Source organism: Etheostoma cragini, chromosome 10 (assembly GCF_013103735.1).
Source record: "Etheostoma cragini isolate CJK2018 chromosome 10, CSU_Ecrag_1.0, whole genome shotgun sequence".
Lineage (NCBI taxonomy): Eukaryota > Metazoa > Chordata > Actinopteri > Perciformes > Percidae > Etheostoma > Etheostoma cragini.
The window spans coordinates 1,457,931-1,476,133 of NC_048416.1; the positions used below are offsets into that span (position 1 = coordinate 1,457,931).

The 18,203-nt window shown below is 41.4% G+C and overlaps 1 protein-coding gene across 1 annotated transcript in view; it reads left to right on the top strand.

The window, feature by feature from the left end:
* tenm1 (teneurin transmembrane protein 1) overlaps positions 1-18,203 on the top strand; it is a 168,468-nt gene that overhangs the window by 104,447 nt on the left and 45,818 nt on the right. The window contains exons 15-21 of the mRNA XM_034883010.1: positions 2,623-2,857; positions 4,105-4,224; positions 4,323-4,584; positions 5,871-6,156; positions 14,760-14,903; positions 15,290-15,542; positions 16,324-16,344. Of these exons, the coding sequence (XP_034738901.1) occupies positions 2,623-2,857; positions 4,105-4,224; positions 4,323-4,584; positions 5,871-6,156; positions 14,760-14,903; positions 15,290-15,542; positions 16,324-16,344 (1,321 nt within the window). The remainder of the gene's footprint in view (positions 1-2,622; positions 2,858-4,104; positions 4,225-4,322; positions 4,585-5,870; positions 6,157-14,759; positions 14,904-15,289; positions 15,543-16,323; positions 16,345-18,203) is intronic.

Here is an 18,203-nt window from a genome sequence, read left to right on the forward strand (position 1 = left end):
TTGCTATTTGCATGGTTCTGCCTTTTGTGAGGAGTCTCGTTTGAATTGGTGCCCACAGCAGTGGGGTACCTCAAACACTTACATACTTTTTTATAGTCCTATTTTTGAGGCTGGTGCGGAGTGCTGATAGCTGCAATGTAACCTTTTTTTCTGCACATTGTTTACCAGAGCTACATGACTGACTGAGCCAACACTTCAGAAAGTCAGTCAGATGGCTGCTTAAAACATAAATTACTGGTCCTTACCCTGGATTATAACCTGACAGAGCTATACAACAACACAGTGTCCTGTGGACTATAAAATAGGGACTGTATAAAGAAAACAAATCATAGCTGAACCGTAGCCTGCCAACAGTGTAGGCACTGATGGTGTTTGTATCGTATTAATGGATTATGTCATTGTTGTAAATGATCTGCTGTTATTAATGGATGTTTTCATCTGTGGTGTTAAATACATAAAGGACTGTCACACTGTGCATGTAATGTATGTATGTATGCATGAGTGTTTTAACCCCTAATTTAGTCACAGTTTTAACAAACTGAGCCTTTTCTTATTTTGCCTCATTTCAAATGGTCAGTTCACTGACTTTCATATAATTGTTAGTCTACTGGTCATGCAGATTACTAGTCACCCTGTTAAAACAGTTGTAGAATGTTTTCTTGGCTCCCCAGCTTTGCCCAGTCTGAAAAAAATTACCCTAATGATGTGGTTATCTCAGCTTGGAGACAACAAATTTAAAATAAAGTGAACTGAGGATTTAGAGTTTAAAGGAATTATTGGAATGTAGGAAATGTACTTTCTTGCTTAGAGTTAGATTAAAAGATCGATACGATCGATCGATCTGCCTGTTCGGTACAAGGAGCATTAAGTTCCTCGAGTCTTGTCATCCCTGTGAGATTCCAGGAAGTCATATAACTGATTTTATTATGGATTAAATAAATACGTTTTTAATCACTGAGCTTTAGAGGTCCTTGTAGGAGGATTGTACTACTTTTTAAGCAATGCCAGTCAAGCCTTTCTCCCCTTATTCAAGTATTTATGCTCAGCTAAGCTAACTGGCTATACTGCCTTTAATTGGACACTAGCAGGCAGGGAGGGTCTGACAGAAAGGTGCATTTTGAGAAGTGTGTTTATGCAACTTGATCCATATTTAGAGTAAATATAGAGTAAAGAGACCTCGGCCTAAATACTACCCCCCAGACTACCTTTTAATGTGGAGACTTTCATTGACATTTACTTTCTTTCTATATGAGTAACAAAGACGTTGAGGTGGTGAGTGGCTAGAGGAAGGGAAAGATTTCTCTCTACACTACAGTAAATTACACCATAAGCAAAAAGCAATATACAGACTGTAAGGCATTATATGGTATTATAATGCCATATGATGAAGTCTCTGTATTGTAGGTATTAAACCGTTGTGAAGAAAGGCTTCCTAACGAAGCCTTATGGTGACCACTTACACTTTTCTTATCTTTCTATCCTCACACCTCTCTGCACACCTTTGAGATACAATAATCTTCTACCGTACAATTCAACTATCTCCTTTAATTGGCAGATATACCGTAGGCTCTCATAGCCTTCTCTTGCTGCAATCTTTTTGTCTCTGAAGATAGACAGAGATAGAAAGGTGCTATCACATGTAATCAGAGAATAAAGAGGAACTCTGAAGACAGTTTTCATTATTCTGCCTGGATGGGAGAGAGGAGCACATGTATTGTTCTTCCTTCGCATTTCTTTTCACACACTATGCTGTGAAATCATACATATTTATATGTGTTACATGTTCCAAATCTACATTTTTACTGTGCTTCTTCTTTGTGTGTAATAGTAAACAGCCATGCCTGCACAGTAAGCTACAAATGTGTCCATTTAATGACAGTGATACTAGATTTTCAATTAATAGTGTGCTTTCAAGTTGAAGTATTGAATCTTATGGAAATCAACCATTGTACTGTGCTACCTTTGTAGGAGAAGGTTATAATAGAATATTGTTGGCCTTTCGCTCTCTGCTCTGTGGTCAGATGCATTTAAATGTCAGCACTGCTTCCTGCCTTTTCAGTAACAGGCTTGAAATAGGAAACACAAATGCCAGCCTGGCTCCTATTACCTACCGCCGTGGATTGTATCTGCGGCTCATTGTTTACGCCAGACTTTTATGGATCACATTCAAATAATACTGGTGATTCAGGTCTGATTTATAACAATAGATGGCTATAATTGTACAGTGATGGCCCAAAATGAATCTCATTTGATTGAAACTCGTGATAATGATGATACATGTGCAGTTCATTGTTGTAGATTGGATTACACCAGTAGAGTTTCTTGGTGTAAAAAATCTTTCTTGGCAGGTCTTAGGTTTTATGGTGTCTTCCTCATGTCTTTCCGCTGCAGTACCTTGGCCTTTAAGAATAGAGATGTGTGCTCAGCAACTTTATCACTTAAGTCTATTGAAGGCGTAACTATGCACAATAACGAAAATAATGTTTTGCCTATATTAACTGTGTACATTCAAGTAGCCACCGAAACAACCAACTCCTCACATACTGTAACACACTGTGGGTTGGTGTGTGCATTTTATTTAAAGTGTTTTTTTATTGGTTTTTAACTTCCTTTCCATTTCAGATGGCCTCATGGACTGCGTGGACCCCGACTGTTGCGAGCAGCTGAGCTGCGGCTCTGACCCTCTGTGTCAAGGCTCGGCCGACCCCTTGGCCCTGTTGCAGCAGAGCCCGCTGCCCCCAACTGCACCCCCCTCGCCCACCCACACACACACTCACAGCTTCTACCGCCGCATACGCTTCCTCCTTGGCAAAGCGGCCACACACACTCTCCCTGGAGACGTGCCCTTTGATACCAGGTGTGTGCTTGTATACTCTCTCTGTTTGCCTGGATCTGTGTGTGCATGCCAATACCTTTCATGTGTTTGTTTTGTTGGTGTCCTTGAGTTTCCATCCCATATAGTATACAGAAAGACATGAGTAGTAGATAATGAAGTAATATACATCTGAATTAATGCATTGAATCGTCCATTGGCCATTATTTTTTTAATTGGTGCGTGTGTGTGTTAGTGTGTGTGTGTTTGCATGTAAATGAGGCTTTTCATGTGTTCACATGCCTGTGTGCACACACACATCTCCTAGTGATGTGTTTTCCCCTGGGGCAGTCACACAGCAGTGCACCGTCCTTGTGTATCAGTGTCAAGCTACAACTGCAGAGAGTATTTGTTTGTTACATATTAATGCCATTCAGTTACACCAGTTATGAAAGTGTCCCCATTAATTTTTCATTGGCCTCTCAGTACATCTAAGAGAGGAAGTACGTCTCTCTGCAAAGATGATGACCAAGAAAGTACAGTTTGGGAAACAAGAAGTGATCGCTCTCTGAAAAATGCCCCACCACGGTTCACTTGTGGAATAAACAAATAAATTAATTATGTGGCAGTTTTTTTCAGAAGGGAAATCGATGGCAGCTTTCAGAACAGGAGTAACAAACTGGGCAATGCAGCCACCCGGAAAAACCTCACCATCCTTCATTTATCCCGCTTCTGGAGTAACGGATAGGCTCCATCTGTGTGTGTGTGTGTGTGTGTGTGTGTGTGTGTGGAACACATGTGTCTGTCCTAATCTGTCTTCATTTGACCAGTTCAATGATTTTTCCCGATTTAGTATTTCACACTTTACCTGCAAAATCAAGATGCATATTTCAAAATAGTCTGGATGTGACTGATAGTTTATGCGCCACAGCCCTTTCTGCTCCAGGTACCACTGTCATTGTAATATAAACGTGATGTGGTGATGTTTTGTTTTTTATATGACAGGATGTGGAAAGGTTTAATTGGGTGAAGCTATATTTATGGTATTTGTTTCCTGGCAATCTCTGGCAAATCTCTCCGTGCAGGGGATTGAAGAAGAAGAAGGGAGAGGAAGGGAACTGAGCAGACCAAACGCAGTTTCTTTTTCTGCACGCACAGGGTCCTTTGGCCCAAAATATGCCCCTCTCTTCAAACAATCATTATGTTCTCCATCATTGTAAAGCCTCCATATCTCCCTTTCATTGGGAGTCTCATGCTTTCCCTCTCTCTCTGCTTCCCTTTTGCTTTTCCAGTCGGGTAGCTGTGATTCGAGGTAGAGTTGCGTTGCAGGACAGCTCTCCTCTGGTTGGAGTCAACATCACCTTCCCGCAGCATCCAGAGTATGGTTACACCATCAGTAGGCAGGATGGGAGGTAGAGACATCCACACACACAATACGCAATGTTTCTTTATTTATTTATTTATTTTCCTTGCTCCAATCTTATTCTGTCTTAATGTTGTTTAACTCTAGTTTTGACCTGGTGACGTTGGGCGCGATGTCTATGACCCTGATGTTCCAGCGCCCACCCTTCCTGCCACAGACACGTACCATCTGGACGCCAAACAACAACTTCCTGGTTCTGGATCAGGTCACCATGTCCAGGGAGGAAACTCAACCTCCTAAATGTGACATCAGGAGTGTTTTGAGTCCCTACCCGCTGGTCCTGCCCTACCCGCTTCCCAGATACACAGGAGCATGTGCAGAGAAGGGGCCAGCAGTACCTGAGCTACAGGTACCAAAGTAGTTACTGTGACTACAACCAGAACATCTGTGTAACATGTAACAATGCACTGCTTCAGGTCTTCAGATGACAGGCAGTAAGAACTCAATTTGTTACAGCTCAGCAACAAACCAGCCTGGTCTCACAGGATTTTGCAAATGTAGCTTGAGTCGTATTTGCATCAAGCAAATAAGGAATGAGCAAAATGGAAATTTGTACTCCATCCTTATACTTCCCCACCGCAAAAGCATATTAGGTGGCTGAAAGTCAGGTGTGGAGGTCAGACTGGTAATTATATATTTACCCTCCGACGTGACTCCCAAGTTGTTTTTGTTTTTTTTTATACAGTGACCAAAACCTCACCCTGACCTCATTTCAGTTTCAACTAAACTCACGGTGCACAGAAAGTTGTTTTCTTGTTATGTGGACATGTGATAGAAAATGAAGAAAATGTCAAATCCCACATGTGATATGGTCAGAGGACGGTTATGTTTTTGCTTCAAAATAGTATCAATCATATCCACGTATCACCTGCACAAGTTCAAGCTCATATGAGAAAAGTTGATGAGATCGGAAATGAACAGGTTGTCAATAAAGGAACATTTTGTCCTCATGACGATAAACACCTCAGGACAGACAGGCAGCAAGCAATTAATTGAAAAGAACAGTACTTAGTGTTCACAGTGAGCTTAGTAACACCCACTGTGTTCACCTTGTGTTAAGAAATGGAATCAAAGCCTTTAGACTTTTAATGAAATTTGTCGGAGATAAGTGTTAGAGGTAATTTGATTTGCACCTTAATGTATTCCTTTTAAAATGTATTTATTCCCAAATTATTACTTGTATATAGGGCCACTCCAACTTAGAAACTGTGCAATATGACAGCTATTGTACTGTTTAATAGGTCACAACTTAAAGAGATCTTTTAGTTATGGTAAATAGTTTAGTTTTTCTGTTTCAAATTACTGTGTGTATACACCGTTTGGTTTGCTCCTTAATTTCATTGTACACTGTTGTGCACTGATCATAAAGGTATTCTATTTCAGGTAATTATTGACTCAGTTTGACTCATTTGAGTTTAGCCAAGAAACGGAAATATGACAATTGAGGTATACATATTTGATGCAGAAACTAGTTCACTGTTTATCAGAACGATGAGCTTGGTTTTTTATTTACTGGTCTGAAAGGTGCATATATATATAGCATTTTTAACACTTTTCTTTCTTATTATTTTCCCTAATTTCTCCTCTTTTCATCACATGTATTTCTCCCTCTGCTCTCTGCCTTGTTCTGCCTAGGCGGTGCAGGAAGAAGTTTCGATCCCTGGAGCCTTTTTGAAGCTGAGCTATTTGAGCACTCGTGCTGCAGGCTACCTCTCGCTGCTAAGAATCCTCCTCACCCCTCCCTCTCCGCTGTCCCCCATCTCCCCGCTCGGCGGTCTGTCCAAGGTGCATGTCCGTGCATCGGTCCAGGGGAGGTTGTACCAGCGCTGGTATCCTGCTGGGCCAGGCCTGGTCCACAGGCTGGTCTGGAACAAGACTGACGTGTATGGCCAGGAGGTCTGGGGCCTCACTCATGCAACTGGTAAGCAGAATATAAAAATACAATGGGTCTCATTCCAAATGTTTTCTTATTCCTGTCTTAAATAAGAGAGCAGTAGGAAAGCATGTGGGGCGTCCTGGTCATTTCAGGGTCTTAGACACTGACCCTGTGCCGTTAACATGGTTCCCATGCCATCCATCCACTTGTTCTCTGTCTCTCTTTTCACTGTTTACAATTTTGGGGCGGACTAAACAAACAAAATATAACGTGTTAATAAGTAATTAGTGAGCTTTGAGAGGTGTTAATGGTGCAAACTTTGAAGACTTACAGGCTAGCTGTTTCCCAGTTTGCAGTCTTCGTCTGCTTAGCTAAGCTAATCTTTTCCTTGCTCTTCCTGTATATTTCATCACACAGACATAAGAGTGGTATCCAACTTCTCATTTAACTCTCAACAAGAAAACAAATGAGTATACTTTCCAAAGTGAAAGTGTTTGAAAAGTGCTTGAATTTAACCTTGGAAAAGGTGCACGAACCCTGAGTATAAATTATTAAAATCATAGTGTAATACATACACAGACTAGCCTAGCCGGTAACATTAATCCCCCCACGATATGACCTAAAATCATAATCACAATTAATTGCACCTTTTATGAAAGGAACTATTATGGCTATTTACTGACAATGTATAAAATTGAAATGAAAGCACACATTCCTTGAAATGAAAATGTCTTGGGAAAAAGTGACATTCCAGTTTTATAAAAATTATCGAAATTATCATCATGAGAAAAATACTTTGATGACCTGGTCCTGCATGTTGTCTGGATGAGTGCATGTCTTTCCTACTTCTAGAGGGGTTGTGCTGTGTTTAACTATCTCACCCAAGCACTGCGTCTGGCTGCTCCGCTCCTCCTCGTTATTGTAGTTCAGGTTTTAAAAGGTGTATTTACAAAAGTTGTGTTATTGGAAAACAAGAATAGTCTTTCAGCTTCTTTGTCTTCAATTCAATTCAATTCAATTCAATTTTATTTATAGTATCAATTCATAACAAGAGTTATCTCAAGACACTTTACAGATAGACCACACTCCATAATTTACAAGGACCCAACAGTTCTAGTAGTCTCCTCCAGAGCAAGCAACAGTGCAACACTTCATAAGTGTTCTCCGTGTAGAAAGGTGTGGTTTGCAGCTATCAGAGTCATTGTATCCAGCCGGAGACAATCTCCTCCACACAGCTGTTAGCACTTGCCCCTTCAGCTAACTACTCAAAAGACACTAAACTGTTATTACAACAGTACTCAGGGAAAGATCCGAATTGTGAAAATCCAATAGATTTTTACAACATAGACGCATAGTTTTTCCAGACAAAAAAGTGCTGACAGATGCAAAACAAGGAAATGCGTAGAAAAGAAGGTCTATCACTTTCAACCCTTTGAAATAAGATTCTTTGATCAACGCTGACAAACACTCAAATCCAACAATAATAGTGGAGACAGTGTAGCATTTTCCTGTTAACTTTAAGGGCTTTGAGCAGACTGTGGTTTGCACAAAAGCCATAAACAAAGACATATTGTAACCATAGGTACACCATAAGTAATCAACCAGTTGTCAATGGACAAGTTAGAGATTGGCTGATACTGCATAATTCTTGCAATAAATAGGTCTAGTTTCTATAATATTGGTTCTTCTATAATAGTGGTTCGACAACTGCAAAGGTACCCGAATGCAAGGAAGTGCCCACTGTAGTTCAAATAGCAATAGTCAGCAAATTCAAAACACGTAATCAACACATTGGGAAGTGGATCCTGCAGCACAGCAAGCACTTTAGACTCTATACCACCTTTCCGAGACCTTCAGACAGCAGAGAAGACTACAATTGTCGAGAAAACTAAAAAAGGAAGGGCGGATGGCTCGACAAATGAAAGATATCTGCAGTGGCAGGGAGATGGCAATTCTGAACAGTTTGGATAGAACTGGCTGTATGGAGAAAAATACAAATATGTGCATGGGAAGTTTTCATGACTGTGGCCTATTGTCTTTTGTTCCCTAATGTCCTCCCTCACCTGCGCAAAAAAAAGATACACTTGATGTATAACTGTCCGATCTGTTTGTTGAATTGCCCTCTTGGTTCATCTTTGCCAAAACGGCTATTTCAAAGATGCAATCGAAGCTCTAAATTTTGAACTTGCTTTGGGTCATTTGAGAGATAACGTTGGCGCTCTCTGTGTTGGAAGGTTGTAGACAAACAGTGGAGCTGCGAGAGAGAGAGAGCTTTCCATAAGCACTAAGATATCGCAGGCGTAGCAGAAGCTTTGTCCACTCGAGTGTATGGTCTCGTACAAAGATTGCATCTCTCCAAGGCTTTCTCTCTCCTCCTGATCCATCCCCTCCTCTCCTTATCAGTTAGAGCTGCATTTCATCTGCTTTAGCTCTCTCCTGATCTTTCACCTTTTCTCAATACCTAAGATGCTGTTTTCTATTTATTTAATTTGCCCTGCTTTGCCGAACCACCTCCTTCCTGCCCTTCTTACCCCCTTCCCTCGCCTTCCTATCTTCCTCAACACTGAGTGTTTCCTGTGTTTCTGTCCTCTACTGAACTCTTTTGTTCCCTGCTTGTTATTTCCTCCATTCTCTCTGATCTCCCCTGTTGCTTCTGTCCCGTCTTCCCCATACAATCCCTTGTTCTGTCTTAACAACCTGTGTTTTACCCTGATCCGTCCCTCTCTATAGTTCCTGGCAGTTGCAAGAACATATTTTTAGAGGGATAAAAGTGTGGATTTTGCGCAACAGCGTACATGCGTGTGCATATTCATGTTTAGAAGAAGTCATTGACAGATATAGGACATTCTCCATGGTAAAATCTGAAATTTCCATGGAAATAATATTAAAGCAGCATACATATTAGATGTTTTTTTCCTCCCAATGGTGGGATTGTTGTTGATCTGCACAAGAGGACACCAAGGGCTTATTTTTAATGAACCCAGCAGTGCCGAGATCACAGTCAAGTGCACCCTGCCCACCAGGAGCATGCCAAATGCACTTTTGGTAATTTTGTGGCAAGGCTCCTGAGGCGCTCTTGGCCATGGGGTGGCATCAGAAAGAACACATTATCATACATTATAGGTGGGTGCGTTAGTGGTTGTGACAATCATGGCCAATCATATTCATACATGCTTTCATCCCCTTTTAACACAGCTCTCCGTGTCATGATGCACTGAAAGTTTGAGAATCCTGTAGAAAATGTTCCCTCAGAGGAAACTTATTGATGTCAGGGACCTGCAGACTTTCTGAATATTTTAATATTCTCCTGCTGTATATGAATACAGCAGCTCAAATATACTACCTATATACAGTAAGAGCATTGGATTAATGATCCGATGGTCACTACATCTTCTGTGCGTAATACCGTGCGATTTTATCATCAAAGTGATCTATACAAAACCTCTCGGCTGAATACCACTGTATAGTAGTGCCATAAACAAAATAGAAGTATAATTTAATATGTAGTATAGGTGTTTGCATGCTTTTTTTCCTGAAATTAGGAAAATGTATGTCTTAATAACAATAACAGCAATATATTTGTTACCTCTTTAATCTTTATATTGCCACATAAATCACAAAGAAACTTAAAAAATAATGGTCTTTTGTTTTTGGGACACCGCAATAATAAGATCTTCATCATATCATGTTGCTCATCACAGTTGCACGGCAGCCTGTATTATAATTACAAACATACTCATAAAAAAGAAATGAGGCAGGCCGCCGTTACCCCGGTTACATAGTGTTTAGAATCAAGGAGGAATGGACCGTCCTGAGGGAGTTAAGAGCGGAGCATTATCTTCAATATTTCATGGAACTGTATGAGTCCGTCCGGCTCGAGCACGCCTGTTGATTTGAAATACAAACTGTGGAATTATTCATCATAACGACAAGTTTGATCGCACTGTTGCATAATAACCACAGAAACCGCTGTGATTACATAATCACAGCGGTTTCTGTGGTTATTATGCAACAGTGTGATGCTTGTTTCACAAAACCAGCTGTTCTGTGTGACATCACTCCCGTTAGAGACTGCACATGGAGCGGATACCTGCTGCCTTCAGATGACTGTAAAGACAGCCCTGTTTCCCATAGAGCCTTCTTTAAGTTAACACGCATGCAAGTTTACATCAGAACACCAGTGGTGAAAACCAGTTTATTTTTCAAATTGACCAAAGTTATTGGAAGGCTTATAGTGCATGCCACTAACTTTCTCAGAGGACAGAGGGGGTAAGAGTCACTCTTTAATCCTTATTCTGCACCTGATCACATGTCAGCTGGGTGACATGGGATCTGTCACCCAGCTGACACAAACTGGGTGGAACAACTTACAAAACATGAACAAATATATCCAAAATATTATGGAATACAAGTACGCTGAGCTGTCAACCTGCTCTGAACGTAAGGCACACTCATTCTTGGCATCAATATTGCAGCCTTCTGCTTGATTGGCATCGATGCGCCACTCCTCCCACTGTGGTTCATGGCGGCGAGTCACCAAGATACCAACATAGCACCAAGGATTCCTTTTCAACAAAATCAGCTAACACTGGATATACAGGATAAAATCCACCCAGCAGGATAAAAACCTGGGTTTATTCTGCATCCGTGTGCCTGGGGATGTACAGCCAACACGCAGCCTCACTCTCACTACTGGATGCTGTGTTCCTGTTTTCTATAGAGCCTTATTTAATTTAGGAAATATGCAATGTTATCTCATTTTTTTTGCACCGCATTTTGCTATGGCAAAGGCATGCAATCACGTCAGGATACTTAAGTAGAAAACTAGTTTATATTTCAAATTGGCTACAATTTTTCTTTTACTAGAGGCGGCAGCCCCTACAGACCCCTCCATCCTCTTCCCGCGCAAAAGGATGCTGGTGCTTTGTTTCCACAACGACACAGACTAACAGACACACATAAACACACACATCTGCCAACACGTGCATGCGTCTGCACACACTCCATGGGCTCACACATCTCCAGAGAGAACAAGAGAAAGGGAGATCATGCTCTGTTTGCTAGGGTGAGCGCATTGCCCGAGGCAATGGAACAGAGGGGAATGAAAGCTTTCACCTGTGAGATATTGAGTGTGCATTTATGTACTATAGTGTACATGCGGATAGTTTGTGAGAGAGTGTGTATACGTGTTCTGATGTGTCGTTTCTCTTAATAAAGCCACAGTCATATTCGGTTGTGAAGCTGTTCTCCCTCTCCCTTTGAGATTGCTTTGCCCGTTTTGTCCTGGAAAAGCCTTGTTCCTCAAATGAAATCAATTCTATTGTAGTTATTTTATTTATTTTTTGAAACGGGACAATGTCCCTGCTGACGGCAATGTATTTATGGCAACCTTTGATGCATTTTCATAAGGATGGATTGTTTTCCAGGCCATGAAACAGGTTCTTCAAGGGGGGTGCAATGTGACTTTAAGGGTGAGAAATTACACAGTGCTAAAATATGTTACATTCTAACACGTGAATTTTACTTCAAACTCAGTGCCTCTCAGTTCTGTTTCTGTTCTTCAGAAACTCAAGATCACAGGCCTATCACAGCTGAAGAACCACACAATTGAAACAAATGAACCTTTTAAATGTACTTAAGGGATAATTTCTGGACTAAAAACTTTGGTCCAACACTATATGGTTTCTTTTTCTGTTTCACAATCCCCAGTGTCCCAAATTACATTTTTTCTTCCCTCCCCAATCACTTTATTGATTGTACCATTGAGTTGGAGACTTAAGTTGGCCGTGTGTGCCTGCCGAGAGTTTTTCTTAAAGAGGACTTCTGAATTTGTTCATAATGTGACCGCTCCTCGTTATGTATTCCACCATCTCTTCTGGTCTTTATGCTGGCTTTGCTCCCCAGTTTCTCTTGTGTGCCCATCAATTCACTCGCATGTCGGTTTACAATGTAGTAAGTTAAGTGAGATCAGTGGCAACAGTGATTGACAGCAACGACTGTTCTTCCGCCACTTTTGTGTCAGACGTGTCAAGCTGTCCTTACTGCACAGTGCACAGTATCATCTTCTTTAAGCAGTGCCATTTTTTTGTCTTGAATTTGTCACTGTGTGGAACTTCTACTGCTTTAATTATACAGTAAGTTAAAGGTGTTTTTGCATTTTGAACATTACCATGAAAACAAAGAGGGCAAAATGTTTTCAGAGAAAGAAGATCTCGAAGACATTGATATGTATTTTCCTCTTTCTACATTCCAACACCTGATAGAAAGCAGAGAACATGCAGAGAGAAGAAAGGTTAATTAAGCAACCGTGTAATGACTTCTTACTTCAAGGTAACTCCTACATTGAAAAGTTACTTAAATGAAAAGCCTCGCTCATCAGCCGCTTGTGCCATGTGTTAAAAATAAATGGTTAATTGCAAACTAAGCTTTTTATACAAACAAGTGATCAAACTACTAAGTTTAATTTCAAAATCCTCACTCATATTGCTTTACCACAAGGAATAATGTTCTAGTGTCTTTCAGCTCGCTATTTTGATTTTCCAGTCAGGAACTGAAATTAGCACCAGTTAAATGGCGGTAAATTATTTGCAGTGGTGTGAAATCATCAGGCCATCTGCCACTTTGGCAGAAGGGAAAGTCTCACAGAAAGAACCTGGAGAGTTAGAGAGTGACGGTGGACACTAAATAACAACGAACTATGTCTAAATTACCTGAATGTCATTCCTTCATTTAGAGCGTAGATTATAAAGGAGGCAGACAAACAAACAACTACTTACTTGGCACAGTGACAGGGAAGTGATTTTTCCGACCGCGCTACAGTCCATAAATGATCAACAAAGGTGTTTCCAGACACAACAGCAAGATGTTTTCAGTGTAAAAGCTCTAAAGAAACCAATACACACTACCTCCTAGCATCGCTCAGCAAACGGCAGACAAAGTTAGCAACTAGCTTGTGAACGTAGCTTTCTAAAAGAGCCAGATATTTGCTGAGTGAAAGTAGGATGAATATTGAACTCATATTTGTCAGTTGGCTGGAAACAAGATTCCAAATAAATGCTAATGTTGATTTGTTTCTGTTGGAGTTTATTCATTATGAATTGAGTTTACATAATTGCTGGACAGAGGGACCTCTGGAGTACCTCGCTCAACCTGCTGCCTGTGTCTCTTCTAAAAAGTGTAAAAAGAATCTAAAATATGCATCTGCAAAGTAATTATATCTGTCAAATGAATAACATGGAGTAAAAATAAGAAATTCTCAAACCCTTTAGAATTGTACTTGAGTACAGTAGATGTACTCAGTTATTTACCACCTCTGAAAAAGGTTGATGACTCGGTGCATATGTTTCTGTTTTGTATGGTTGTGCTATTGTTTGTTTCAGAATGACATGAAAGTAAGAATGTGTGCGTGTTTCGCTGTTTTCAAAAGATCCCACAGCTTTGTCACCTCCTGCCTTTAAACGTATTCCAAGTCTGAAGTGGTAAATTACTGTCGAAACGTGTTAAACCCTGCCAAGCCAAAAAAAGCTGTTGATAGTTGTAGTGGGAAGCTGCAAAGCGTATCATTACAACTAAGAGGCCAAGCAGCTAATTCCAGGGCTCCTTCATGAAGACAGGCTGCTCCTGATTACGACTCCACTTCTCCCTGAGCTCTCTCCAACACACACACTGATGAGGTCTCGCCACAGGCTTTTCATCTGTCTCACCACATAAGATAGTGTAGTTTCAAGAGAGATAATAATGTGTGAGCTTGTGTGTTAAGTCTGGCAGACACCACCACATACAGTCCTTTTGTTGTACCATACTGTAGTGTTAGACACAGCGGGTCTCCAGCACAGTTGGAGACCAGTTATTAATGTAAGTGACATATAGTCTATATCCCAACGTTTCACTTTCCGAATTGTTCCGGAATTCCGCCTAATGTCTGTCTTTTGGCCGATGTCTGTTTCTTTCCACTTTTTTTGTGATGGATTTTTAACCTCTGGTGGATTTCTGAGGACTAGGGTTACCTGGTCCTCAGATCTCTGCAGGGTAAATCCAGACAGCTAGCCAGACTATCTGTCCAATCTGAGGACTATGGTTACCTGGTCCTCAGATCTCTGCAGGGTAAATCCAGACAGCTAGCTAGACTATCTGTCCAATCTGAGGACTATGGTTACCTGGTCCTCAGATCTCTGCAGGGTAAATCCAGACAGCTAGCTAGACTATCTGTCCAATCTGAGGACTATGGTTACCTGGTCCTCAGATCTCTGCAGGGTAAATCCAGACAGCTAGCTAGACTATCTGTCCAATCTGAGGACTATGGTTACCTGGTCCTCAGATCTCTGCAGGGTAAATCCAGACAGCTATATAGACTATCTGTCCAATCTGAGTTTTCTGTTGCAAAACTAAAACTACTTCTGAACACACACGTTCCACCACAACAAGTTCCTTCCTGTGACTGTTTTGCAGAGGCGTCTTGCTGAGCTTAGCACCACCCGTGATGATTGTGATTGGTTTAAAGAAATGCCACTAAACCAGAGCACGTTTCTCTGCCATCCCAGAATGCTGTGTGTAGACTAGCCAGACCCTTCTCCGCAGCGCTGTGGAGGATGGTCTGGCAAAGCGAGACTAAGTAACATTAAGCCCTCTCATGTGTGTTTGCATTTCAGTATCTGTCGGCTACGAGTACGAGTCCTGTCCCGGCGTTATCCTATGGGAGAGGAGGAATGCCCTAATGCAGGGATTCGAACTGGTCCCCTCAAACCTGGGGGGGTGGTCTGTGGACAAACACCATGCCCTCAACATACACAGCGGTGAGACAGCCTTTTTTCCCAATACGTGTTTTTTTTTTTTTTTACAGCATGATTTCTTCTTACCAAATGTCATTGTTCGTTGTTTACGGAAAAACAACAGTAGTTATTATTATTATTATTATTATTATTATTACTAAGTGTTTAACATTCAAAGACGGAGCTAATCTGCTTCATCAGGGCTGCGTGGGTGTGGTTTCTTCATTTTAACAACCAAATCACATTCAGATTAAAGTACCTCTAAACAGGGAGTTTAGACAAAGAAAGAAAATACAGATAATCTGTTATGTGAAAAATGTAAGTGGAAAATGTTTGTGGAGGATCCCATCACCCTTAGTACGAAGAAAGTGTATTTTCAGGCCTAAGGCATTGCATTCCTCCCTCCCCAGGAATCCTTCACAAGGGAAACGGGGAGAACGTCTTCCTCTCCCAGCAGCCTCCTGTCATCAGCACCGTGATGGGGAATGGTTTTTACCGGAGCGTCCCCTGTGGTCCAAGCTGCAGCGGCGCCGCCAGGGACATGATGCTGTTTGCTCCCGTGGCGCTGGCCAGCGGCCCCGACGGCTCCCTCTACGTGGGGGACTTCAACTTCATCCGCAGAGTCCATCCTGATGGATACACCAGAACCATACTGGAACTCAAGTAAGAGTCATAATCTCGTTGGGCATGCATGTGATGAGAGTGGAGCTGTAGATAGAGATAGGGATCTCCCACTGTGGGAAGCAGTGGGATTCTGATCACTGGATTGAGTCGAGCACAATTAAAACAAAATTAGCCTGGCTGATATGAGTTAGCATGGCATTAGCTCTGGTTGGCATCTGCGGTTGTGATCTGTTTGATCTCGACAGAATACATTCTGAAGTTTGTCTTCATGCAAAAAGCAAGTGTGTGAGGTTCAGACATCACAGACTCTAATCTACCTTTTTATGGATGTGAGAAGCGCTGAAAGTCTTTGCTGTGAAACAAGGATATTTCTTCTGTGGATTATGACGATATCTCCTACTGTGCTGCAGGCGCTACATTCTCTATTTCTGTATTTTCTTAAGCATGGAATCTCGATGGGATTGCACTGGCATTTGTCCTGTAAATTGTTCTCCTTATGTAACTTTAGTCTCTCATTCTCTGTTATTATTGTATCTCTGACTAATATTTCTGGTTCAGACGGAGGTTTCACAGTGTCTGTATTTGATACTTCCCTGTCCTCTGGGAGGAAATGCCAAAAAGTTTCCTGTTAAGGTTAATATTTAATGTGAAACAATACAGCCGTCTAAATCAACCCTAATCGCATTTTATGAGAAGAAAATTGTCTCATTGTAGCCTATGAAATTCTGAGTGTATTATATTATATAATTATCATCATAAATGATTGTTTTTACTTTCTCTTTTTTCCTTTTTGAAACGCTCCTTTATGGCTTATTATAAGGAACCGGGACACCAGACACAGGTGAGAACAAGTGATTAACACCTCCTTTTACATTCCTGCACAAAACACACACATACACACAAAGTGTGTCAAGAGAAAAGACATGGCAAAATGCCTCAAAGCACTTTATCTGTTTGTTTGCTGCGTAATTGCATTGACCTGACTTCCCCTCTTCCCACACACACACACATCACGCTCAAAATCTGCATATACTCCGGTTGCAGTCAGATCTATCAAATCCCCACTTAAATTTCACTTGGCGATATTACATTTTATACATTGGAAATCAGCCAAAAGGTCAAGGATTTCATGTTTTAGAGGATTACTGCAAGTCTGTTTGGAGGATGCACTAGCTGAGCTAAAAGCCTGAAGCCTTACACGGCCTCGACATCGTCCCCGGCCCCAAGCCTTGATGGTGGTGTGAGCTCCACACACCGTGTTCGACAGAGGATTAGACAGATGTTACAGGGTTTGTGTTGTGTATGTGTGTGGGTTTGGAGGTTTGCGTGTCTGTCTGCTTGTGCGCCACTATCAGGGGTTATATCAAGTCCATGGTGTGTGTGTGTGTGTGTGTGTGTGTGTGTGTGTGTGTGTGTGTGTGTGTGTGTGTGTGTGTGTGTGTGTGTGTATATGCTTGCTTGTTGGTGTTTGTGAGGGAGACAGAGAGGCTTTATCCGAGAGAGATGTCATATCTCTAGCATGCCAAAGATTCCGACCATGCAAAAAGGATAACCCGTGTGTTAATGGTTGTACTGTAGGGGTGGGTGTGTACATATGTCTGCATGTGTGAAAATGTAAATGTGCCTATTGTGCACAAACCATGATAAATTCCTTCTCTAAAACCTAAGCTAGTGATTCCCAGCCAGTGGTACCTCAGGGGGTACTCACTTGAACAGTTGTCTGAGGGTAAGTGCAACGATTTTGAAAGCAGCTTCACTAATCAATGAAGTAGAAATAAGCTTGAAAAGAAAATAATACCAGCCAGAAACACCTAAACATTGCAAATATTACTAAGAGTGCATAGAAACTAGTTGGCATGCAAGACGTAGTTAAGACAGTTGGCTAAAAGTAATGAATACATTACAATAGATTAGATAGTTAAATCAAATAGATAAAGAGTTGAAATTGATATCTAAAATGAATGGATAAATGGCTGAAATAGCTAGAAAGCTAAGTTAGCCTAACTGTACGACTTGAGCTTCAAAGTTACCATTCATTTTCAACGGAAGCCATCTTTTCTCAGCTGCAAACAACAGCAAATCCACCGGCATCGCATTTTGGGCGTGTTGAGCGCCAAGCAGCAAGTTGGAACCAGGTCAACTTTATGGTGATGACCTATGAGCTAACACAAACCACCAGCAACCAATCGGATAGACGTCCTTCACGCTGGCTGATTCCAGAGAAACATACGATTGAACATAGAATGCTGCCACGTCAGAGCGGCCAAAGCGTCAACATACTTTTTGACGAGCGTCCTTGACAGCTTCTTGTGCAGCTCATGTCGGCCGTGGTGTGTACGTACGGTAATAGATAACAACTAGCTAAAAGCCATGGCTAAAACGCCTCGCTTCTGTCACTTCTAGTGAAACCATTTAACTGTCTGAAAAACATGATTGTTACATCCACTATTATATAATCAGTTCAGAAAACACCTGGAACACGACAGCTGGTGTCAATGAAGGGGCCCAGTTAATCGGACAGAGCGATGGGGGTGCGTCAGATTAATTTAGGGGAACCATAGGTGTAAACCTACGGGAACTGGATTCTCCTGTAGGCACTTTGGATACCCTTTCCTCACCCTGGAGGTTTCCCCTTTAGTTCCTGCTTCCTCCTTTTTCTCCGCAGTGGCTTTTTACTGTTAGCAGCATGTTAGTGTTTCT